Source organism: Plectropomus leopardus, chromosome 17 (assembly GCF_026936395.1).
Source record: "Plectropomus leopardus strain MGB_pleo_1.0 chromosome 17, ASM2693639v1, whole genome shotgun sequence".
Lineage (NCBI taxonomy): Eukaryota > Metazoa > Chordata > Actinopteri > Perciformes > Serranidae > Plectropomus > Plectropomus leopardus.
The window spans coordinates 24,960,028-24,986,545 of record NC_142192.1 but is presented as its reverse complement, the minus strand read 5'-3'; the positions used below and the strand labels follow the sequence as shown (position 1 = coordinate 24,986,545).

Sequence of the window (26,518 nt, the reverse complement as noted above, 5' to 3'; positions counted from 1 at the left end):
CACATTTCAGCCAAATTATTATGGGTACATTTAAGATTTTGGGAGAGCACCACCAATGCACAACTGGCTTGCACTATGTGTGGCTAACATGGTGCCTGAGGAATGTAGTTTGGCTGTACTTGTGATTAGGGGAGTTGTAGGGTTTACTGTGCACAAAGGGCAGACTGTTATCGGGCAGGATTAGTGGTTTTCAAAAGGTTCTGGGAAAATGCTGTTTTCCACTGTTCTGAATGGATTTTAGTGATCTGGAAATTTCACTGCGAGGTGGGAGATTGTGCTGGCAGAGCTTGTCGTCAGTGGACCATTTGAAGGCTGCTATGTGGAAAAAAAATCACACCTTTTTTTAATTAATTGGATAATTACAAAATTGCCACTAAAACGTGCATTGGTTGCACATGTTTTAAAGCTTAACTGTGGAGCGTAATGGGGTATGTGAGTGCACGCTTACAGACATTTTATAGATCACGTGCTCAGAGTTTTATTAAGAAAATGGTGGATTCTTAAGAGAGAGGGAAGAATACTCAACCTCTGACGAATAGGTTTCTCTGGAGCTGCTACAACCAGTAACAGTGAGACAGCTAGCTTTGAGTAATGGGTTAAAAAAAAAAGCAATTAAAATGACCTCATCTTTTACCTAGAAACACTTAAGCATTATTAAAGGTGCAGTGAGGCCCCCAGAATTTTTTTGTAGAGGTGGCCAGATGGGGCCACTGGATTCTTGTGGTGGCACTTTAAAACTAAACGCTGTTACTATACTATATAGGGAATATACATACATACATACATACATACACACACACACACACACACACACACACATATATATGGAAGTTGAAAACTATGTCAAAATGAGGTTTAAGGAATTGCTTACTCGTATGCTTTGGTTTCTTAATTTACAGTTAATATTACCAGTTATCTGATGAGCATAAGCTGATACCAGTACAGTCCTGTTCTACTGTGTTACTATATGTACCGTAAAACTTCAAATAAAAGACTAGTCCCAATTAAACGTCCAGTTCCTTTTACTAGCCCGGTGTGAAAACACATTTTGCTAAATAAAGGCTTGTCTCAATTAGAGGCCCGGTTACAATCCAAGTTCCTTGGTTGTATAAACGAGTAGTTGGCTACCTGCTGGAGTTAATGTTAGTTAGCTGTTTGGATTGTGCATACTAATATGTATATATGTTTAAATTTTTGTCAAGATGGACATAATTCTCACATTGTTAGCTTGGTAAGATCCTCTACAATTCCATCATTCAGTTAATTTTACTGAAAACATGAGCACCAAAGAAGACGGTATTATTGGCACGCTGAACAAGAGAGAAGCAACAAAGAGAGATAGCTGGTAGCTGTAGAAACGTTTTTTTTAAACTAAGGAAAAATGTCCAGTGAACTGCACTCATACTTATCATAATTATATATCTAAAATTATTTTACAGAATTATGATGATCATTTTTAAGCATTTATTTCAGGTCATTTCTTACTTTGTATTTTTGTTTGTATGTTTTTTGTTTTGTTTCACTCTCATTTTTTGTTGTTTTTGTTTTGTTTTGGTTGGATTTTTGGGGGGGCAAATTTTCAGGTCATTTTCTTGTTCTTTTCAGAGATTTCTTGCTGACTTCTGGGTCATATCTGCAAATTTTTGACAGCAATTGTTTCAGGAGGGCACTTGACCCCTCTGCCACCCCCCTTGGATGCACCACTGTAAAAGGTGAACAGAGGATACACATTTATCTAAAGGCACAAACTCGCAAATCAGGATAAAACTAATCCTAAATCCTAATAATATAAAGCTTGCAGCTAGTTTGCAAATACAAATTGAAACTGAGAAAAAATAAAACATATATTAAATAACTACTATATGTTACTCAACTCTATTTCAGCACACCTTTTGGAATGGTGTAAAATTATTGGGGGAGTTAGTCATTTATACCAGCAGGGGGAGACTTTGCCCATAAATGGCTAAACTCAGTGGGACTGGGGAGCTTCCTGGTCATAAAACTGATGTAACTCTTTTAGTGTTTAACTCTCTTGTGTAGTTTATTTCTAACATGATGTTTTATGCCTTTTTAATTCATATATAGAGACTGGTGCACTGCTTTCATGATGTCTTGATAGCTACAACACATCTAATCAGATGTGTTCATAATACCATAGCTGCATAATAAACAGGAGACTTGATTGTAATGTAGTGCAGTGACTGAGCGGAATTGTGAAATCCTCATTAGGGCGCAATTAATGATCGTTATCTAGACGTGGAGATAAATGGCTCAATTAGTCTGTTATCCGACCTCCCCGGCAGAAAAAAAATACAATAATTGATATTAATCTGTAGAAGGACTTACAACACGTCAATACACAACATAATTGCTTTGTTATGATTGCTCTGTAATTACCGGCTTCCTTTTTTTGAGGGGGCTACTTTTGTCGCAAGTTCTCTCTCCGTCTCGCGGTGACATGGCCGAAAAGAGCGCACGCACTCACCCAGAGCGTCAGTCGTGCTCGCGCTGCTTTAACGCTTTGTCCTCGTTATTTCAAGTGAGCGCTGAGGGAGAGAGGAGAGCGAGCTAGGTGTCTCGTGCGGAATTGTTTTTTACTGGCATAAGGCGCGCGCGAGGGGGACTTTGCAAATTAAGCCGTGCTTTTATTTGTATATATTTTGTCCGATTTACACTAGAAAAAAAAAAAAGAAAAAAAGAAGTGCCTGGAGAGAGAGGAGGGGGGAGGAATAACCAAAACGCAACACGTATCCGGTGGGATCCCACTCCTGAGAGAGAGAAGCGGCAGGAGTTGGAGCGAAGGGTGCAAGGAAAGCGAGAGGGAAGAAGAAGAAGAGGGGGAAAGACTTGTCGTTTAGCGCGCAAGAAGGCGGTTTTTAATTAATAAAGAGGAATAATGAGGAACGTTTGGATAATTTTGACCCTCGGGCTGACCGTCTTCCTCTCCGGGGAAAGGGTAAGTTGTTGGAGAGCAAACTTAAAACGGGGTAATAGCTGTGGGGGAGAAACTCGGGTCCACGTATGGACCACTCGCTGCTTTTTTTTGGCTGTTTGTTTGCGAAAACACTCGCATTCGCTGCTTTCTATGTGTGTTTTTCCACGTTGTGCAAAAACGTTGCCAAAATAAGATGAAATAAACGACGAGAGCGGTTTAATTTGTAGTTTGTCGTCATGTCTGTCTGAATCTCTGCGTTTGACAACTAAGCAAGACAGGCCTATTGCTGACACTTTGCACGAGACTTGAGCCTAAAACAGTTTTCTTTAAATCATATGACATAAATGGAGCCTATGGAGGTAAATATGCTTCTTTCTCTGCCTGTAGGTGTTCCTTTTTTTTTTTTTTTTGCAACATGGAGCAAGACTTTAAAGGGACCTTTATGGACAAAGTTTATCCAAAGAGCTTGTTTTGCTGCCCAAACATTTCTTTTAAAGCTTCAAAATAATTGCAAGACATATTTGGAGGGACGCTTTTAAAACATCAAATCTGAAATGAAGGAGAGAATCACCACACTGACCATTAGGGAACAAAACGTCTCTACATGAGCATTATAGCTGCAGCAGTGCAGTGATCTGATTCCTATGACAGCTATGAACAAGCCAAGCTACTGGAATAGATGCATTATTGCATAAATTGTATCATTATTGTATCACTCTTTAGTTTTCTTTTTGGTAGCAAGCATTGAAAAGTTTTGACATTTTAAATAATAGGGTGCATTTAAGCTATATTCTAACTTTAATGCAAAATCTCTCCCTTTTTATAATCAGTAACAGCCTTTTTCTAAGGCTATTGCCTTAGAAAAAGTCTCCTGTTGCTGTTGCTTCCTTGATCTACTTTCAGGTTCAAATCAGTGTCGTGCCTCCTCGCTGAGTGTGCATCACCCTGCAAATTGGCCGAGCTGTTGGAATGACAGATTTTGGCACTTTCATGTGCAGCCCCTGTCATTATTGTCCCCTCCTGTTGTTTCTCTGTGGGTTGTGACTTGTCGCTTGGCGCAGTGCCTCCTCCTCTGTTGAAGCCGCTGATTAGCTGATTCAGACACTGTTGTTTTAATGACTCATTGTTTTGTACGAGGTCACCCTCAGGGTACATTTTTTACATGTTTTCTAGGATATTTTTTCACACCAGAGCTGTGTTTCTGTACACTACAAATGGGCTGTTTATCTGACTAATTATATATGGCCCAATATCCATAGAGCATACATGAAACTGGATTTACAGGAGTATAATGCCAGAAAATCACAGCCTTTAACAATTAAATAAAACATCTTTATGTAAGTGTCCACTATTAAAAGTTTTACGGACTCAGCGGTTACTACAATACTGCATTGAATTACAGTACAGGGTGATAATGTTCTGGTCACATCAAGTATAATATCCCCAAATCCTCCTTATTTTGGCCAAAAACAGGATAATCCATTACATGAACATGGGATGCTTGACCATGACTTTCCAAAAACAAACACAGACACACACACACACACACACGCTTGAACCGGATCGATATCTACCTCCCCTTTATCTGCGTACCCTGAAGGCCTCAGTAGAACCTGACACGTGCCATTGATTCTCACTATTGGCACTGGGGTTGATAAGTGGTTGATAACCTGCTTTAGGCACAGCTGTGTGTTTTAATTATCACATCGCATCACTGGGATACTGTGTAACACTCTGCTTTTGACAACATTCAGACTTCCTTCTTTCACAACCTGCACTTAAAACCCACCCAAATCTGCCTGTAATCTGTGATCCATTAGTCCCACCCATCCATTTTCATTGTTGTAGTTGTTTTCATACTGTTAATGCTTTTCTGACCTCATTATTAGCATGTAAAGAGCCTTTAACTATCTTTGTAGGGCTATACACATAACATGCATGATTATTATTATTATGAGATAAAATTCACTGCTCTTGGCAGTGAAAAAATTAACTGTTTCACAATAAAGTAACTGTTTTTCTGTCACCCACAATCCTATATGGCAGAGGTGTGGACTGGAGTCATGTGACTTGGACTCGAATCAGACTCAAGTCACAATTATGAAGACTTTAGCCAAAACTTGACAAAATCAAAAGGACTTGCAACACAACACCAATGACTTAACTTGGACTTGAGCCTTCTGACTTGATAGTACTTCGAGATGAAATAGTATGTTATTAAAAAGTGTCCCAATAATCAATTCATTTTCCCCCATTACCTGAATCAACTAACAATAAATGCTATTAAGTAATAGCAAGTCAACACTTATTTAAAAAGGTTGACTTGGTTTGAACAAAACCCACAGCATCCAATCAAATATTCAGGAGAGAACCACGAAAAACTAATGTTTCATTACAGGTTATTTATGCTAGTCAGTGTGCTGTGTGTACTTCTGGGGAAATTTTGGTCCCCAGATTTTGCTGCAGAGAAAACGCTCTTTACTTTTATGATACTGAGGAAGAGACTCCCTGCACTGTAATGCTCTGAGATAACATTATCTTCTCTCTTCTTCTCAGAAATGGTGAACTTACATCTCACAGCAACTCAGAAAGACAGTCTCTGGCTTTTGGTTAATATCTAGTGTTGGCAAAAAATTGTTGTGCACTTATTACCCATCATTCGTGCTGCTAGCTTGTTTACTCTATTACATGAATACGCTGTCACACTGAGTGTCCAGCTGAACCTCATTCAAACTTGCAAACTTTATATGAACCCCCCAAAAAACAGAATTGTCGAATATTCGTATTGAACAGCCAAATCTGATTTGACTTGCAAAATTTGGAGTTTGGTACCACCCTACAAATTTTAAAGGGAATTCAAAATTTTTGTGTATTTTATATACTATTACTGTGTTGTTAAAAGGCAATACATTTGGTGAACAGCCCATTCTAATGTGTTCAGGACCTGAACTCAATGTTTAGGTCTTGGGACTTGAATCGGGACTTAACGGTCTTGAGTTGGGATTTGACTTGAGACGTGCCCATTTTGATTTGGGACTTGATTGCAAACACTTGAGACTGAACTGTGACTTGTAATACAATGACTTTACCACACCTGTGCTATATTGTCATATAAACAGTGGAGCGGTTGTTTAGAAACCATTTATGTTCCTCGTTTTCGCTTTTTCCCATCAGTTTGCTCACCTGCTTAAAAGTAATGCTTTGACAGTAATGCAACATGTGAGGTCTCTGCACATGCTGAAGCCTCTAGTTAAAGGAAAATATTGTTTTGCAGGATGCAAAGCTCCGTGGAGCCACGCTGGTGTGCTGTTATCATGGCTCTCATTAGATGAGGTCAACATGTGGAACTGTAAAGTTCTGCTCTTCTCTAAAACTCCTCTTCGTTTTTGTCACGTTTTCTACTCCTCTGCTTCCAAGAACTTTTGTGAACGAGTTTGGCCGAGCTTATAGCTCAGCCCACTCCGCCGTGTTTTTAGTGCGCGCCACTCACCAGATGCTGTGGTCTGTAATTTGTGTCATGTTTTGGTGGGAAGCGTGGGTGTTGTTCACCTCCCTTTACATCTGTGATTTACAAGGGGGTTCTGAGTGCTGTCTCACACTCTGATGCTGGACTCAAAAGAATCACTTCAGAGGAGGGCAGGGTTTGAGCTGGGTGAGCGCTGCCTCTGAGGACGTGCAGAGGAGAGAGAGGCAGAGAGAAATAGGACTCAAAATCACACGTAATGTCTCAAGTTGGACTGATTCTGGAGAAAGAAGATTTCACATGTTTTTTTTGTCTAGGACATTTGTTATGGGCTCATCCCATCCATGAAGATGATGCAGGGTGAAAGCTGTCTTAGTCTTCTCTCATAAGGGCAAGTGAGGTCATATTGCTATGATAAACTACCCCGAAATGGTCAAAAAGAAGACCTGCTAAGCCTTTGAAAATCCTTTATAGTATTTCAAGGGTGAAAAGGCCACGGCAGCAAATACAAGACTTCAACTTGAAGCCTTTGATGGCTTTTCGAGGGAGGGGTAAAGGTGCAGGGCTGCGCATTGTAAGTGATGTATTATCTCCATCCGACAGCAATATTCCAGTTTTATTTTCTGGCGTTCTATCTGCTGATTTGGTGGGAATGAAATGAAAGGCACGGGCGCAAACGCTGACCTTCCTCTCAACTGAAGGCCGCCTCGTGCATTTTTCCAGACAAATACTCCAAAACCCGAAAATCCATACACATCATTCACTCACAGATTCAATGAATAACCCACACTATTATTTCTGTTTCTGTAGACTGATCTCTGAGCTATATGGATCCTAAAAGCATGTTACTCTCCTCCTAATGTTTTTTTAATCCTCCTGACACCCTCTCCAAGGCAACGCAACCCATCACTGTTTGTTTCACAACACAAAGCTTCTGCTGCCTGAATAAGGCGCGTACGTCAGAAATTTTCTCCTCATTCTCTGCTGATAAAAGCAATACGCTTCATTTAAAGCACTTCATTTCCAGCATACTTCATGTTGGATAAATAAAAAGCCTGTTTTCAGTGAGTGGACAAAATATTTACCCTCTTCTCTGTCATTCTGTATTAAAGAGAAGGATAAGAGAAGTGAAGAATCATATGCAAGGATACAAATGGCCAAATAAAGAGTTTAATAAAAGCAGAGGTATAAGAGGGTAATGACGGAGCAGAGGCATGAAAAGATGTAGTGCCACACAGAAGCAGAGGCCAGATGCTGCGCTGCGACTGCAGCTTCCCCTGCTGTATATTTAATGATGCTCTTTTATTTTGCATTAACCTAGAATTCCTCAAACTGAAGACACACAAGGAGCTCCCCTGCATGCTTGCGTTTTGTCCAACTGTGAAAAAGCCACAGCTTTCTTTTTTATTTTCGTAATAAATACTGCCGCTGACACACATGGGAACAGCGAGTTTTCTTGCTCTGCAGAGCGACCTACCTCCTCGCTGGTGTCCGACCCTTCAGGGGGTTGCATTCACTCGGTCCCTGTCTGCCAAGCATTATGCAATCGCTAATGGACTCTACAGAAGGCAGCAGGCAGGGGCTGCTGGACCACTGAAAGCACAACAGAAACCACCCCTCCTCTTCTTTCCCTGAATCCATCTGTGTCCACGCATGAACTCCTGTTTTGTCACCATGCAGGCACACACATAAACACACACATGCCTCCCCCGTGTTGTTTTTTTCTCTGTCCCTCTCTACATTGCACCCCCCTTGCCACATCTCTCTGGTCAAGATGCTACCTGTCAATACTGAGAACAGTGGCATTATATTTCCCTCCAAGGCATCTGGAAGGAATGAAGGGAAAAGAGTAGATTTCTCTTTTTTTTCACACAAGATACTCCCCATTTTTTCCCTTCCCTTAAGATGTGAGTGCTTGCATTGAATTTGCCAACATCTGCAGGTCGTATGTGTGTTTAAAAAGGAGCTGCTTTCCTCTCCCCTCCTCCTCCTCTTCTTCTCTTGTCGACGAGTTGGAAGAGGCTCTCACTTTGGCAGGAACTTGTGCACACTAGTAAAGACTCACAAACAGTCAAACTCTGTTGACTGTGCATGCGTTAGTTTGTGCATCCGTGCCTTTTTATGTCCCTCTGGGTATGCGCGAGTTTATAGCCACGTGTATAAAATACGCTGTCATCTCAGCCACCATGGCATAGGGAAAACACATTAGGGAGATGTGGCTGCAGCAAAAAAAAATGGCGACAGCAGCACTGGTTTATGTTGGGCCACAGCCACCATAGCTAGAACAGACTGTCAGAGGCTGCAACAGTGGACAATAAAAGCCTGTGCATGTGCTTGTGGCAATTTAGATGAAAATATTTAGACATAGTAGACCTGGAACATTACTCTTTCTCTATTCCCACCCTCTTTCTTCCCCCTTTTTCTTCTATTTAATTAGCTTAGCAAATGGAAACTTCCTTGGCAGGAGTGCTGCGGAGGGGATTGTGGTTGTGACAAAGAGAAATGGGGAAAACCCTGTGTCAGTACGTCTGTTTTCTTCTTCTCTTTTTTTACTGCCTCCAGTTTTAGTTGGTAGGAGGAAAAAGAAAAGGGCAATGAAGGAAAAAGTAGTGGGGGAAGAGTGTGAACCCTGCCTCCCTTTTGGTGTTCAGGTTTTCCCAAGACGGGCAGGACCTGTCTGGAGCTCTGCTGTGTGAGGTGTGAAAAGTGTCTAACTTGGCAGGGGGTGAAATGAAAGGGACGAGGCCATGTGGTAAACAGAGCGCTGCTAGTGGTGTTTGGTATGTGAGTACTGTACTGCTTTGGGAACAGTTTGTGAAAGTTGGAGGAATGTGCCCATACTTTCCACTCTATAGTTAGTGTGATAAATACTTAGTGCTCACACTTTTTTAAAGGTGAAGTGTGTTTAGGGGGGTATAGGGTTGTCTAGTGATGAATTGTAGATTGCAGCCAGCGAAAACTTCTCCTGGCTAGCATTCCTTCAGCTCTCATCATTCAGGAGGTTTTTATCGGGAGGTGAATTATCCACAGAGGTCGATAAACAGGCGCTTAAAAGAGCTATAAACACAGAATAAAGCTGTTTTATGTTAATATCAGTGAATCCCAATGCGGTTTGGCATCTCGGTGATGGGCTGCTAGTCCACAACAGGCTCACCACTTTTCTCTTATAAGTTAATAAATGCTAACTTTTGTCTGACCCAGATGTTCAGGAAGTTTTAAACAGTGAACCAAATTATCTATAAAGGTCTCTTCCTTTCCAAAACAAACACACCTGGTGATTTAAACTGATCAAAAATCAAATAAAGCAGTTGCAGCTTAAAAATCCTTGCATTTCCAATGCACTTTGGCATGCCGCTGCGGGCGGCTAGTCCAACACGTGCTAATCTGAAGTCATCTTTTTTTCTCTGATAACTTTAGATCCAAACTTTCAGGAGTTTTTCTCCAAAGATCACTTGCTATCCAAAATAACGGCGTAACTCTGATGCTGCTCATTGCAGTTGGGCTTCTTACTACGATGGGCGATGCAAAAACGCAAAAATGTGAATGACTATATCTGGAGCCAGTGTTTGGTTTGACCGTTCTGGGCTACTGTAGAAACAACATGTCGAGCTCCATAATCTTGGGAGCCGCTCCCTATGCAGATAAAAATGGCTCATTCTAAGTTAAGGAGAACAAAACGGTTCTTATTTTTTGGTTATTATACACTAAAGAAAACAACACTTATTATATTGTATTTCATTCATGCCAATATGTCCCTATATGCCAGTGGTGTGTGGAGAGGAAAACCTGGTTTTGAGTGACACAGATTCTCCCACCATTAGCAAACTTTTGTGTTTGTAGAACTATGTCTGTTGCTCTGAGCGCCTAATAATGACATGGGTGGGATGATGTTGGAGTTGGTTGAAAGCCTCACACAGATGCTAAATGGCGCCTCAGGCATCACTATAATGATGCTGGGGGCATTGCTCAAAGAGTGTATTTTGAGGCCCTGGGGGTGAGACCAGCCTTTGTTAGGTTACCTAGTGATTTGATCAAATAGTTGTAAATATTCCACTTCTTGCTATTCAGAGGGATTATTTCTCAAAGATGAGCAAGGTAAAGAGAAGGTACGCCATGAGAGATCAACAATATTGAGTTTGTCAGTGTTTTTCCTCTTTGGTAGACAAGAGTTTCAGCTCTACTGTGTTGAATTTTAAATCTTACTGTTGCTCTTTTTGGTGGATTTTATACTGTTAAGAGATGTAAAAGCACATAAAAATCTTCAGAAGAATTGTCACTGCAATTTATTGTAAAGCTGAAGTTACTTTAACTAAGAAAAAAAAACAATTCCTGTATTAAATATCATTAGCGTGACTTGTGGTCAGTTCAGGTTTTGTTGGCCGTCTCGTTAGAGGATGAAGTGAAATCAAACGCGGCTTGTGAAACTTTCTCGCTCGACTTTGTTCTGCTGAAGAGACAACGATCATAAGGCCAAATGTGTTCCATCTGTACACTAACCCAAAAAAATGGCAGACATTTGAAGCCATGACGTCAACTAGGTTTTTTTCCATCTTACTCCCAAGATTGCTGTGGAAAACGGCACGGCACATTTAACACATCTGTGCTCACACATATTTACGAGCACGCTTTATCGTCTCTAAAAGGCGCCAAATTGATATCTGCACTGGCGTTCCTCCGAGCAGAAAAAATGTACTTCTAATGTCTGGTGTTTCCATTATTTCCCCTCAGCTCGAATCAAAACAGCGCAGAAAGAGCTTAAGCGTGTAAATCATGCTTTCTATGCAGGGTGTATCACCGACCGCAAATTATACTCCATGCAGTCACTTAATTTAGAGCTGTTTTCATGAGAAAACTGGGAGACTCCGGAGGGTATTTGGGGAAGCTGATGAGCTGGAGAGGGGAATTCATTAGTGAACTCCCCTCACAGGACGGTGCTTCTTCCTCTAAATGCATGCAAACTCATCTCGTTTTAGTTAAAAGCAGTGGCTTTAAAGGCTGCAATTGAGCGCTCATGAATATTCAGCATTGAGATGTGTTTGCCATTGTAATGGATTACAAAAAAACAGGAAGTGGATGTGTTTCCATCCCTGTCTCCACGTGGGGAGTCTCAGTAGACTCCTGAACACTCCCAGCTTTTAATAACTTCCTTATGAGCACATAACCTGTAATTTAATAATAAGATGGTTTATTACACGCTCAGGAAAATGTGCATCTGTCTCCAACGCTCCATATTCCTGGCAAAAACAAACATCTTCAGCAGAGCTTTCATATCCTCGTTTTTAATCCTAGTTTAATTTCAAAGGCGATGGCGAGCACTGACTATGCTGAGGTTTGCTTCATTTCCTTATTTTGATTTGGAGGAACCATGATGTAAAGACCTAGATCTGTGTCCAGATGTTCCTGTGTACTGTTGTGGCAGACATCCGATGTTTGAAAGTCTAAACTGTGACCACATCATCAAAACAGTCCAGACAGTGACTCACACTGTTAGACAGAGTGGTGGTCAAAAGGAGGGCAAATATATAAAAGCACGTTGCTGGGCTCTAAATTAAAGAAAACACTTGGAGTGGAGTTTCATTTGCTACTGAGGATCAGACTGAGAACCCTTTTAACACCAAGTCTGAAACTAATTTATAGTCTGTAATCTGTAAAAACAGGTGCAGTTTCTGCATATATTAATATTTTTTTCCCCAAATGATTTGCAGTGGAAAAAAGTCAAACTTGTGAACTTTGCTTCTCCAGTGCTCTGTGAATGGAGCCGTAAACTACTAATGTTGTTTCTATTCCTTTATTCTTTTATGCTACTCTCTTTTTTTGTCATTGTCTAGCAAGAATTTTAAATGCACCATTAGGATCTTGATTGATCTGCCAATTATTTTCACGATTTTTCGCTTAGGGAAAAATGCCCTCCTGAACCATCTTTTAAATGTCTTGCTTGCCTGACCAAAAGCCAAAAATACTCAGTTTACTAAAAGAAAATATTCATGTTGCAGCAGCTGAAAACATCAAATATTTGTCTTCAGTTTTTCAGCAAAAATGACAAAATAGCAGTTGCTGATTAATTTTCTGTTGATCTGTTAAATATTTTATTGTTCCAGCTCACTAGCTGTCTTACAGAAATGGAAACTAGAGATAACATGCATGATTCAATGGGCTAATATTTCAATATTTTGTCAACTTGAACCCTGTTTTACCATGTTTTTGTGTATAAGTGACTAATGGAGACAACTGTTTTTAAAACTGGTAAAACAGGCTGCAAAGCCACCATAAATGTAGGTCCACTAAAAGTGCTTGTATTTGCCACTGACAGGCTAAGATAATTATTATAGGTTTCTGGCAACATTACTTTTTTTAAAGATTAAAATCCTTTTCGTTTTACCTGAAAACTCACCAAAACCACCAGACTCCATTTAAATAAATTGTAATTTTATCATTGTAAAACACAGTTCATTTAAAGCTGACAGAAAAAAATAAAACTTCTGAAAACTGCCTTGGTTCATCTTTCCTTTTTCCAACAAAAACCAAATTTGGTTTGGTTGAAATAAACCTTTTATTCACTCAGTTAGATGTGACAATATATGCTGGCTCCATACACGCTTAAATTACTGATAATTTAAATGGATTTTGGTGACATCAATCTCGGGGTTGTTTCTGGTTAAATGAAAAGGATTTCATTTTTTAACGATAAGTTCTCTGGAGGCATTATTTTCATGATGTTGTCAGTCACTAATAATAATAATAATCTGAGCCAGTCAGTGGCAAAAACAAAAACTTTTAATGGACATAAACTGACCTCGGGAACATGCCCAGAGTGGTTACATTGCAACCGCTTTGCTACTTCTATCTGCAGCACTCTGGCTCCATAATGGACCAACTTAAAATTTTTTTCACCCGTGGTCACTTAGACACAAAAACATGAAAAACAGGGTCTTGACTGAAAAATAAAGTATATTCTAAGAATTACATTACTTGCTTTAGTTGGCATCTTTTCAACATCTGCAATGTGCAACTTAATTGGATGTTCCATGACATTGTAATATTGCCAATATTCCCAAAAAAATCATGTCTGGCAGTTAATTTGACACACACAATTAAGTGTGCAGCCCCGGGACAAATTGCATGCCTTATCATACCACCCAGTGTCTCTGTGCCGTGGCTGTTAACATGATCAGAGGCACTAATGTGGCGATTCTACCAGGCGAGTTAATCTTTACTAATGCATTCTGTTAACAGCCATCTGTGATCTCAACTGCGACTGTAAACCCTTTCAGCAGAGCATGATGCTGCATTCAGCGCCCCAGCAGTCAGTCCTCCATTACGCCAAGGGATTGGGTTTATTATTCAGCCCAGAGAGGCTTTAGACCAGAGAAACCGTGTCAGATGGAATCCATTTTGATTTTAAATGCAAATACCGCTGACACGCTCATTGCCGGCGCTCTCCTCACGGGCGAGACCACACAGCCCTCTTGATGGGTGGAAAATTTCAGGGAGAGGTCTTTAAACAAACAGAGGCTGCCAGTCAGAGGGTGTCATGTCTGCAGCCAGGTACACGGCTGACCCCTTGACCTGTTTACTGGAAATCTATTTTTGCATGGTTGACTGTGTTTAGTTTGCAGGCTTTATTATTCTTGGGGTTTGGAAATTTGACACTGAATATTCTCAAAACAATTAAAGACATTTAGTGTCAAATAGAAAATAGTTTTTTATGCTTTCCTCTGCTTCTCTCTTTTTAGTTTTTTTTACATCTTGGGCTGTCTCTTGCTTTTACCCTTCCTCTCTTTCTTACTTCCACCCCACCGAAAAGACATAAGCCCTCTCGACAGTGACACCATCCAAGGTCATAGCTTCACTTCTAATCCGTATCGTTTCCATGCTACGCTTAAACCCGTTTTCATGGTGTAATGGAGGCAGGCAGGCAGGGTGCTGAGCTTGATTACTTTGATGATGATAATTTGTTTAATCAAGTGATTGGGTGGGTGAGTGGAATGGCTGCGTGACCGCTCTCCTCCAGACTCAGCAGGATATCCTCTCTGTCCGGGAGGCTCCTGGCTTTCCCTGCTCAGTCTCTGTGGGGCTTTTCAGATTCATCACAAAGAATTAAATAGTGGATGTAGAGAGAACGAGGGATCTTGAGGAGCTTTAAGCAGCTTTAAGCATTATAGCCTCATAACATTTTGGTTTCCTTCAGTGATCGTCTCATTCATCCTGTAGTACTGCTCAATTTACCATTAAAACAGTTTTTAAACAAACGCTTTCTTCATTTTCTAAGTGTCATAGTTGAAGTTGAAGCCAAACTCAGACTCACTGGAGTTTCTGACAGTTAGTATGGAGACATTTGGCTTTATGCATGAATCCTGCATGCTTACAGACCTGATTTTAAAGGTCCAGTGTGGAGGATTCAGGGGGATATATTGGTAGAAAACGGAATATAATGTAATGTTTTCTTTGGGGTAAAATCACCTGAAAATAAGAATGTCTTTGTTTTTCGTTACCTAAGAATGAGCAGTTTGTATCTACATAAAACAAACAGAGATTGCCATGTTGCAATGTTTTTATAGAACGGACAAACCAAACACTGGCTCTAGATAGCATTTTTGTGTCTGCCACTGTTGTTACCAGCCGCTCCGCAACCAGAGCATCAGAAACACACTGATTTTTTAAATGTGAAACTGCTTTATTCACTGCTTTTACTGTTTTAATCACCTAGCATCTCATTTATAACTATTGTGTACACACAAAATGAGGCCTGAAAGAGGCATCCTTCTATGCAAAAGTTGAAATCTATAAAAACAAAAAAAAAATAAAACTCTGACTCATGCACACCAGCAGTGTGGAGACAGGGGAAATTGGCGACGAAGATGTTATGGTGATGAACTGAAGTCATATTCAATAAATTAAATGTAAAGAAATCATTATATCGAGTGTATAATGATGTCTCTCACACATTAGATTTTACCTCAGATCACTTGTTACTCGCAAATGTACTTTATCATAAGTATTCAGCCAATTCAGTTCAGCTGGAGCGCGGAGGAGACAGCCAGACACATTAGCAGGTGCTGGGCTAGCAGCCCATCTCCAACATGCCTAACATCATCAAAGACACAGTGATTTATAAAGGGAAACTGTTTTATCCATATTTTGACTGGGTTTAATCACCTGGGCTATTTGCTTTGGAGAGGAAGAGAAGTCTGCGGGTAATTGGGCTCCTGGTGAAAGCCTCCTGAACAATGAACAGGGAAGTTCACGCTTGGCACATGGGAGAAGTTTCAGCTGGTTGTAATCTGCAATCCTCACCGCTAGATGCCACTAAATCCGACACGCTGCTGCTTTTTAACCCACAGACCCAGCAGGATGTGGCTGATAACCAGATGCTGACTTCTTCTCTTCTTTTGTCTGGTTTTAATGTCAGCTGTCAAATGTGACTTTTTGGTTTCTGGTTTGCACACAGCCCTAAAATCTGCAGCCCTTATATGGTTTTATTGGGATATTTCTCTGTGCTAATTGCACATTCCCTGTCATACACCAAATTTAAGATCAAGCATGTCATCAATATACTCAGGTGGCTTTTAAGCAAACGTTTCATGAATCCCATGTAGGGCGTTCTTGTTTTCCTCTTTTTGCTTTGTGCAAAAACAAATATAAAAGAAAAACAAGAACACATTCACACATGAGGCCTTATGTTGATTGTTTTTATGAGAAGGTCCCAGTTAGGTGTCATAAATCACAAACAAGCACAACAAGGAAAACAGTTGTAGAAAGCAGCTCTGAAGGAGTTTTGCCAAGTCTGGGAAAATATCTTGGGCTTGGAAGTGTTTGAAACAAGGGGCATGAATGTTAGAGTCTAGGAAAAGTCTGAGAAAACAATGCTGTTGAGTTGCATTTTAAGAAGAAAAGCCAGAATATTTTGGCCTCAGCTGCCTTGGCTTGACTGTTAATTTTCTTTTAATCTTTGTCTTATGAGTCGTATCAATTGCTGAATTCTCTTTTAACCAAAGGTCTGAATGTTCTGATGAAAAGGTCTCTCTCACAGTCTACAGCCAAAGCTTAATAAGCCGTAAACAATGACTGCTTTTATCATATGATGGAAGCAATGCACAACAGCAACACAGCAACCTATAACTGTGGTTATGTCAGCTCTCTCCTGCTTCACATGCTCCTTTTTTCGTGACATTGTGGCATCCCGCTTTCACAGCATGCATCTAATGAACCCCACTGACCTCACCACATCTGCGTTCAGCAGACAGAGCTGCCTACACATTCACTGCATCAACACATGGCTCTGAAGAGTCTATTGAAGATGCCTTTTTGAAGATGATTGCTTTCTGTTGCAGCCTTCACTCTTGTTTAGTGTGGCTGCACTGTGCTATGTGCGACTCGCTGACCGCAGGCGGCTTCATGACACGTTTTGTTAGACCTGCAGTGCAAGAGCTGCTGGAAACATCTGTTGCCTGGCGGGTTTTTGATAGTGGCTCCTCTTTAGTGTGGGATGTACCACCGCAACCTCTGGCCCTCCAGCTTTCACAGCACTTCTCGGTCTGTTTTTACTTGAGAGATCGGTCTTCAAAGTTTTATGCACATACCATGGAGCAGAGATCACCGTCTCTTATTGTTTTTAAAAAATGCTGTCTATGATCATGTCTTTTGATTTCTCTTCTCACAACCACTCATGATGGCTCTCTTGAGACCCCAGCGTGCTCAGCCCAACAGTAAAGTAAAACCTGCAGCACAGGGTGGAGCGCCAGTCGGCCAGTATCTTGTGTTGTTTCAGGACCTTTCAGGAAAGCCAGACTTCAGTCTTCAGAAACCACACATTTTTGCAGAATTACAGCACAGGGAAAGAATTGGGAAAGGCTATGTAGTGAGCAAGGGAGCAGAGGTTTGGCGAACACATTAAAAGCCATTTTTAGCTGCAGGAGTTATGTTAGTGATATCTTTTCTGCATCTAAAGGAGGGGGCACAAAAAAATCGCTCACTGGGCTCTTGCTAATTGTGTGTTCTCTTGGTTGAAAGTGTGTTTTCTGTCTTGATAAATTGGCACTCTTTTAAAGTCTCAGCTTATTCTTCCACAAAGTCATTAAAGATTGAAAATGCAGCCGAGCTGTGGTTGGAGCACTGGGCCTATTTTGGTTGCCAGAATTCAATTATTTACATTGGATGGAACATGAATAAGAATTTTGCCCCATCATTTCCAAGTACGAGCCAGAGGCTAGAAGACTTCTTTGAAAAAAAAAAAAAAAAAAGTCACACAAAATATCCCCAAGAAACCAAGACAAGATGGTCTTGGCTTCGACATTAGGGATGCACACCTCATTCTTAAAAGTGCGAACTTATTTTAATTTAACGGAATATAAAAAGCAGGCCTTCCTCAGAAGAGTCTTTCCAATAGAAGCTAATCAAAGCTGAGCTGCAACGTGTAATGCACCCTGGGGGATATCGTCCACAGTGATGTGAGCTGTTTACTCATATTTTGGAGCTTACTTGTGGGCTCTCTGTTGTTCTGTTGATAAGAGAAGAATGCATTTAGCATCAAGCAGCTGGTCTGCATATGTAAAACATGGAAGCGTTTTTGTTGTTTGTTTCAACAACACAGAAACTGAGCAGACGGAGCTGTGGTGTTCCTGTCAAACATCACTCGTATACATACACACACAAACACACACACACACACACAGATGTACATTATAATGGCGTCCTCTTTGTGTGATTGGTGTTTGATCCCTAAAGGCGGGCTGCATTCTTCAAACAAAATCACATTTGCTTTGCATGGGTGAAATGGCGGGTGTATGAGCTGAGGGAAGTTCAATAGTTTTGCCTAGATTTCTGCGGCATGTGCAGTCAAACTTAATGTTCACAACAGTCTACGAGATAATATATCACTGGTCAACATAGGAGTTTTACTATGTCTAGTATATGGTTATGACTTATTTTGAAAAAGGGGGGTGAAAACAGCATTTTTTAAAAATTCATCTGCTGTTGATTACAGGAATTACTTACCCCAAAAATAAACATTTGTATATAAATTACTTACCCTGTCTCAAAGGAGCAGTGTGTAGGATTTCGTGGCATTTAGCGGTGAGGGTTTCAAATTGCATTCAGCTGAAACTTATCCCGTGTGGAAAGCGGGAACTCCCAGTTGGGATTTCATCAGTGTTCTTTGTCCAGGAGGTTTTCACCGGGAGCTGAATTATCCACAGACGTCTCTTCCTCTGCAAAACGAACACATTCAGTGATTTAAACCTGGAAAAACACTGAATAAAGCAGTTACACATTACAAATCCATGTTTTTCCGCCGCTCTTTTGGAGTAGACGCTAACAATAGAAGCCTATGGGAAAATGGAAATGGCCCTGTCTACAGCCAGTGTGTGGTTTGTCCTATCTGGGCTACGGTAGAAACATGGCAGACTGCATGGACAAGGACCTGCTCCCTATGTAGATATAAACAGCTCATTTTAAGGTAACGAAAGTATAAAGATTCTCATTTTTAATGATATTACATTCCAATTCTGCCAATATTTCAATCTAAATCCTGCACATTAGGGTCTAACCTTGAATTTCTGAAGATAACGTTGTTTTTCTTGCGTGGTTACATGATAAATGATAACACAATCCAAAAATGGTGCGAATTTCTGATGAACTCAAGAGAAAAGTGTCCAAATCTAACAGCAGAAAAACTACATCAAAACATCAGTTTACAAACTGTTTTGATATACTTTTGCTGTGGTTAAACATTGCCCTCTTTTATTAAAATTCATCAGGAACTGTCCCTTGTTTTTGATCTTTGTTCATGGTGGAGGAATAAAATAGATTTGTTGACTTATTCGACATTACATTTGGTAAGTAGGTGATATGCAGACGATCATTTCTGGGGTGAAGTATTCCGTTAAGTGTTATTTTTCTGTAGTACGACTAATAGATTAATCAGCTAATTGTTTTAGCTCTACCTGCAAGCCGTGCCTGCTCATACTGTAACACAAAAGCAAGTTAAACTGGTATTGACACCATTAAATGAACAGACCTTATGTCGCAGCAGTGAGTGTTTGCATGCCAAGTTCCATTAAGTTTGGACAACACAGCTAAGAGGTCTGAGGTGCTCCTCAGCCAACAGCAGGCTAATCTTCAGCATCTGTCAGCTGGACCTCAGGTGACTCGACAGCACCGTTAATCCACATAGGTGACCGTGTTACGGTGGAAAGCGGTCAGTGGCTTCACGCTGCCTGAAATGTGAAGTTTTTGTCCAAAGCGGGAGTTTAGGTTGTACATATAGGTACATAAGTGTGACTATACCATGAGTGCTTAAGTTATAAATGAAGTTCAGTGGCTGCATTGTTTAAGATAATCATGGTTTTACAAGGTTCAAATCAGGGCAAATTATTGCCTGCTATAATCGACTTTAGTTTTGGCTCTTGGTTCTATGTTGGTGGGCTGTTTAGTACTTAAAACTCTTTGTGGGAATCAAACCGACACTCCAATGAAACTGCCAAGAAAGCCTTACATTGAAAGGAGTTCTTATGTCTGTGTTTTTTTGAAGATATTTTAGGTTCAAGTTTTCATTGATGGAGACCAGAGATTAAAAAACCTGTGTGGTTCTGGACCCTACACTGAGTTCGGCACACAGCTCAGGCTCATGCACCCATAATTAGACATCATTAATGTGCAATTACATGAGTCATGCTTAGCCCACGTTGTATCTAGTCACTGTTTGAATTCGAGCCCACTGAGAGCTGCCCTTTTTTGTCATGCTTTTCAACTTGCCCACATTGCTACATTTCTGCAGGCTGCAATAGTTAGGGAGCTACTGAAATAAGTTAAACATCACTTGAGTCGTGAAGTCTGCATGCCTGTTGTTTCAGGATCATTGTGGATATCCAAACTATTTTCGGGCCATAACACCATTTAACACCTCAAGCATGTGTCACGTCTTTACAGCACTGCTTGTATTCAGAGCATCGCCCCAGAGGAGCACTCAGTCTGTTTTTAACACCTCTGCACCAGCAGTTTCGACAAAGAATAAATGAAGAATAATCTGCTGTCTGCCGTGTTGACTTGAAAATTAAGTTAGCTCCTGACCTTTAAGAAAAAGCACTTTACAGTTTAAGTTTTTAAACTTTTGTGATAATGTGTCACTAATTACACTATCACATTTTTGGTTTGAATAAAGGGGGATTCGCTTTCTTTTATTTCCCCTGAGGCTTAACATATAAGCATGACACTAATAATGACCTGCACGTCTACATCTGCAACAGCAGTCATCTGACATTATCATGTGACACCAGTGGCCCAGACTGGATTAGAGCCAGATGATAAACCCTCTTCAAACATGACAATGCACTGATGGCAGGAGTCCTCATTTGATCATTAATGCAGTGATACACACTGCTTAGGTCGTGAACCAGTATGTACGTGAGTTGATTTATGGCCTTCTGTTTTTTGTCATTTTGTGCCAGAAATCCTGACAACACGTCTGGGATATCCTCTAACTCAGGGATACTCAACTTGCTTTGCCTGCTGGGCATTTTTGCAAAATGACAGAAGGCCAGGGTGTCAGTTAATTCACAATTATTAATACTGTTTATCAGTATAATAAATCCATTGCCTATTCTCAACCTTTTGACATTTGCTTTCCTCCGTCATTTTTACCAAGAGACAAATCCAGTCAAGTCTAGTGTACGCAGGAACATTTGGGGCTTAGTCTTTCTGCGGTCTGAGGATCTTTCTGTCTTAATTATGTTTGACAAACAAGTGTTGCTTTCATGATTTTTATCAGGGGTCGACGATATTGGTTTTTCATGGCCGATACGGATACTGAATGACTAATGATTTGTCCTTAAATCCTGCTACATCTTTTTGAGTCGAAGGAGGATTTTAGGAGTCTCACAGAATATAGCAAACTCCAACACAAAACTTTGTTCAAATGCCTTAAGAAAATGTTAAATGCAAATTGATCATCATATTGTTAATCATCATTCGCAGTAAGTTCCCAGCAACGCATCTTTCATAATGTCAAGTGAAAATTTAAATTAAAAAATAAATAAATACAAATAGCTCCGCAAGGTTTTACAAAGTAAAAGTTCCTCCCATGCTGACACTTTTTTTTACTTTATTAATTTTGTGGTCAATAATTACAACAAAAAAGAATACAGATAATCTGCTAAATGCCAAATATTGGTCCCAGTAATCAGCCGGCTGATGATCTGAGGACCTCTACTCTTTATGCACTCTGACCCCTTACATTGTTCAAGTACAGGATAATCCCCAGTGTAAATCAATATATTTTCATTGTGAATCCGTGGTGGGCCACCTGGTACTTCATATACATATACATTGTTTGTATACAAAAACTATACCCCAGGTGACATTATACTAGCTTGGCAGCGTAACTCATGTCCATAATCATAGTATCCACCAACACTCCCCTCTAAAGGCATTTCCTAACTACTTAGTTATAATCTCTGCTGTCTAAAATACTGAACTCATCCATGGATGTGCCTCTTTTGGGAAATAGTGAACAATAAAGGGAAAGTTCGACCCAAAATCATAGCACAGAAGGAATTGTGGATCTACTAATGGAAGAGAGGCTCATGACAGCGTGACATGTAAACATTAATGGCATCCTCCTTGGCTGAGCATGTTAGCTAGCTCACTGCTGCTAGGTGAGCTGACAGTAGATGCACACTTCCCTCTGCAGAGTGATACGGCTGATGTTGTAGGTTCTTTATAAGAAAATACACAAAACTGCGCACAACAAAGTCTGTGGATTTTCTTAAGTAACTGGGTCATGATTTTTGGAAAGAGGCATTGCTATTGAGTTTTTTATTTAAGGCTCTGAGCACCACCATGCAAGTGCTATCTAGTTCCATTATATTGGAGAGAAGGTTGACATCTCTATGGCTGATATAACACTCTGCAACTCACACCAAAACTATATAGACTTCTGAATAGTACTGCAGGTAAAAGGAAAAATGTGTATTTCTGATTTTGGGATGAGCAACCCTTCAAAAGCAGATACAAATTAGAAATGGGCCTCTGTAAAACAAAGATAATATATTGCATCTATACAAACTTCCCTCTTTATCTCAACATATTGAGTGAACCACATGAGTAAAGCTATTCTAAGTCTGGACTTTTAGTTATTTACATTATTACAAATAGTGTTTAGGTGTTTTTATCTCTGTAACAGAACCAGGAGGCTCCGATTTCACTTGGGCTCTTTATATAACAGTGTTTGTTTTACTGTGAACATAACATAACAGGAAAGATCAAAATTGAATCCAGAATTGAATTATTTAGACTGTAATTCTGTGGTTATTATTCACATAAACATAACCACGCAAAAACTCAGATTTCACCAGTGTGTTTATGAATCAGTCTGCACATTTTGTTACACAAACACATTGTGCCGCAGACATACTGGCGAGCTGACTATTAATATACCCTGTGCACACTGTGCTGAAGGTGACGGCACTTTGGACTCGCACCGAGGGCTTCCAAACTCTCACTCACTCTCAGCTCGCCCAATCAGGCCGCATCTGCAGTCTCTCAAACTCTGAAAAGTTTGCATCCAAGTTTTATTATTTTGTGGACGAAAGCCGAGACGTTCTCCGCTTCATCTGACGAGCAGCGAGCTGTCAGAAGTCTGTTGCTTTGTGAGTGAGGGTGAGATGGAGAGCAGACAGACACGAGAGGAAAAAAAGCAGCAAGAGAAGACAAATAGCTTGTTAAAACATAATAAAAGTGTATGTTGTACGAAAACTACTGCCAAACTTCTGTTAAGATTCACAGTACTGGTAGAGCTAAATTGCTAATTTGTGTCCCTGAATAGATGCCTATTAGTGACAATTGCGATACTTTCTGCACACTCTTTTTCGCATTTTTTTAATGAACCTTTGCCCCATTTGAACAGATCTCGCTCCTAATTTTTCTGGCTTCAGTTTGACTGACAGACCTGATGTGTCAGTGAGTGTCATGCCAACAACAAAAACAACGCACACACACTTGTTCACCACCACACATGCAAACACGCTCACTGCTGTTCAGGATTAGCCCTGGATAATGGGATCAGAGATCACCACCTGCCGCTCCTCTCCCGTCATCTCATCCTTCCTCTGCTCCTCTATTCCTTCTGTTTATCTGCTCCTTAAATCATCACTGTCCCCTTTCTCTTTCACGCTCCCCCTCTTCCTGACAGTTATAATGTGTGTGACTTCTTTCATTAACCTTTCTCAACATCTCTGCCTCCATCCCGTCTTTAAATAGCTAACACATTATCCCTGCTAGAAGTGATAACACGTTTGCCTCAACTCAGAGCAGGATTTATCCTTGACTATTTTTTATCCTGATTCTTATTTATTTTTCTGCAGTTTCCCAATCTTCTCTCTTTCTCCCTGCACCCATGCCTGTCTCCCACATCATGCCCATCATCCCCTCACGGGTTCCTCCCCTCACACTGTAGTCCTATGGCCTGCCTACTCCCTTGAGTCCAAATCCTCTTAAGGAAAAGGCTTGGAAGGGAATTCAATCGCTGCACCACAAGGATTGAACCAGATCAGCCAACAAAGCGGCAAAATCGCTCTCCTCCCTCTCACCCCCCCTCCCTCCTCCTCACATGCCTCTGCCCCATCTGCTTCTCTCTCTCTCTCTCTCTCTCTCTCTCCCCTCTGGCTTTCATCTCAGGTGATAAAGGCCTATTTGTCAGAGCTGGCAGTGAGAGATTGGCGTCCTGGATGGAGGAATGTGGCACATCATCTTTTTTTTTTCTGCATGCTGATAACTGCATAAATTGACACATGTATTAACATGCATGGAAATATGGCTTGGTTATCTGGATTTCCATACATTTATAATCCAACCATCTATTCATGTCATCTGAAATACATGATGGGAATTGATAAGATCAGATTGTAACTGGAAACAGGCAAACTAGTACACGTTTTTGGTTGAAGGAGCTGTATGTGACTATCTTTAGCTGCTTTTACACAGAGATGGCGCTATATGGCTGCAACAAAGTCTCTATTTATACTGCCCCTGCACTTTTACACAGAACCAACCGACGGCAGCATCATTGCACTCCAGTGTGTGATTATACACTGCACAATCAAGGGAGGTATGACGGGCGTGACACACAAGCGTCCGCCTCTAGCATGAAATGAAACATATGTGTCAACAGCACTTTCTAAACAATAGCAAAGGCCTAACATGTCAATAACAATCATTTACTGTCTCTGTTATATGGTGGCTGATCTCGTCCTCTGCTCCGAGGGTAAGGAGCTCCTGAACCTCATTGTTTTACCAGTTTGCGGACATTTACAGCCACTAATCTTCTTCTTTGACTTAGCTGCTATGCTAACACCTGCTTTTTAAATCCTGTTGCACGCAATAAACACGTTGATAAAACGTCACACTCGTGCCACCCATGGTCACATCTTTTCGTTTTACACAGGCCCAGTTTCAGGGCTGTTACCTGTCTCGGCTCAGAGGCAAGACCACTCTGCCTCCCCTTTCTGTGATCGGATGTTATGTACAGAACAGAGTTGTGGCTGTTTTCTGCACCCAACATAGCAGCTATGTTGGGTATCATGCAATTGGACGATGCTGCCATGTGAGCTAGCCAGTCAGACACACACACAGGACTCACATGCACTAACATGTACACGTTGCTGGACTGTCAACAAACCACAGAGAAGCTCGGCTTACAACACACACAGGGAGCATGACTTCATTCTCTGCTCTGGACGCCATCACTCCACCATATCTTTACATAGCAAATGGTGGTTTGTTGCTCTATTAATGCTCTGAATGTCAAATAACCAAACCTTCTTATCAAAAATTAACTGGAACAAATTTATCTGACTTAAAACTCCCAGTTTGTCTCTTACATTATGGCCCTGAGAGCTCAATGTTTACTGTAACATAAAAAAGAGCATAACTGAAGAAGACATTATCATTTGGACAACACATGCCCAGCATTTAGAATAGAAATGCTTAAATGTGAGAAAACACATCCATAAACAGAACTGCTACAAGTTTCTGTTCCTGTATTTGTTGTCATTTATTTCCTTTTTTTTCTGTTAAATGCTGCATGTGTGTTTGTGCTGTCAAACTGGTGAAGGTGTCCTTACTTGCTCGTGTTTTGTCTGTTTGCATGTCTTCTATACTATGCAGAATTTTCCTAAAAAACAATACAGGCTCATACAAGAGTAATCTCTTTCAAATATCACATATGACTCACCAGATGTTTGTGGCGGTGCATTTATCTACAGAGACTCTGCCCTCTGCCTGAATTTTCTTATTATTTTGCTATGGTTGGGACAATTGTAGTACCTAGCAAAAAGCAGCATGCGGATGAGGTCAGGACTTTATAAAAAGTTAGTAACCAGGTAGCAGCAGCACAAAAAAACGCAGACACGGCACCATAAAATGCAAATATAGAGGGGTGAAACGGCAAGCAGACTCAGTTTATTCCAAAACGAGTAAAAATATGGGTATGAGATCTTCTTCCTCAAAATCCATTTACACTGCACTGTTACTTTCACTTGCCATAAGACTCAATACAACCAATTTTAGACTGATAGAATGAATATTTTGGGACCATTTTGTTGTTATTATTTGGGTAGATAAGATTTTCTCTTGTTCTTAAACCGAGAAAACATACTTTAAATACTATTTGCTTTGTGTCTGGCCATTGGATAGCTTATCAGGGTGTCCCTTTTCAGATATTTATTATGTCTCATGAAATGCGCTTGTATCTTTTATTTGTTTTATTGACATTGCTAAAGCATTGTCTTCTACATCACAAAAAATATAACGTTCCTAACATATTATCTTGCAGTTTACATACAAGCAGTTGAGCTTTCATAGCCAAACTGCCTTCCCCTCCTTCTCCAATCCATCCTCTATATATGTTGTATTTTATGTGGTGAGGAAGACATGTGGCAAACTTTGACCCCTTCAGTCCTCCAGAGAGCTTTTATGTTGTGGTGTTAATGATCTGGCAATGAAGAGTTCAGGGTTTTTTGGGGGGCAACAGATTGGTGAGAGACACACAACAACAGACCAGGAGACGTTAAAATGTGAAAAAAAGCTTCTCTGTATCATTTCAAAAGTGGTTATGGAGTTCATCCATC

The 26,518-nt window shown here is 40.5% G+C and overlaps 1 protein-coding gene and 1 long non-coding RNA gene across 7 annotated transcripts in view; one reads left to right on the top strand and one right to left on the bottom strand.

The window, feature by feature from the left end:
• The first annotated feature begins 2,520 nt into the window (after positions 1–2,520).
• The window catches only part of sdc2 (syndecan 2), a 63,591-nt gene continuing 39,593 nt past the window's right edge, over positions 2,521–26,518 (top strand). The window contains exon 1 of the mRNA XM_042506687.2: positions 2,521–2,956. Coding sequence (XP_042362621.1) covers positions 2,897–2,956 — 60 coding nt within the window. The 5' untranslated portion in view covers positions 2,521–2,896. The remainder of the gene's footprint in view (positions 2,957–26,518) is intronic.
• LOC148186667 (uncharacterized) overlaps positions 13,089–26,518 on the bottom strand; it is a 140,207-nt gene continuing 126,777 nt past the window's right edge. For 2 of the 6 annotated variants that reach the window (XR_015779510.1, XR_015779508.1), the window contains one exon: positions 13,090–18,604. This is a non-coding gene — a long non-coding RNA (uncharacterized LOC148186667). Of the gene's footprint in view, positions 18,605–26,518 lie in introns of all 6 variants that reach the window. The other 4 variants (XR_015779506.1, XR_015779505.1, XR_015779507.1 and 1 more) reach the window with 3 other exon arrangements.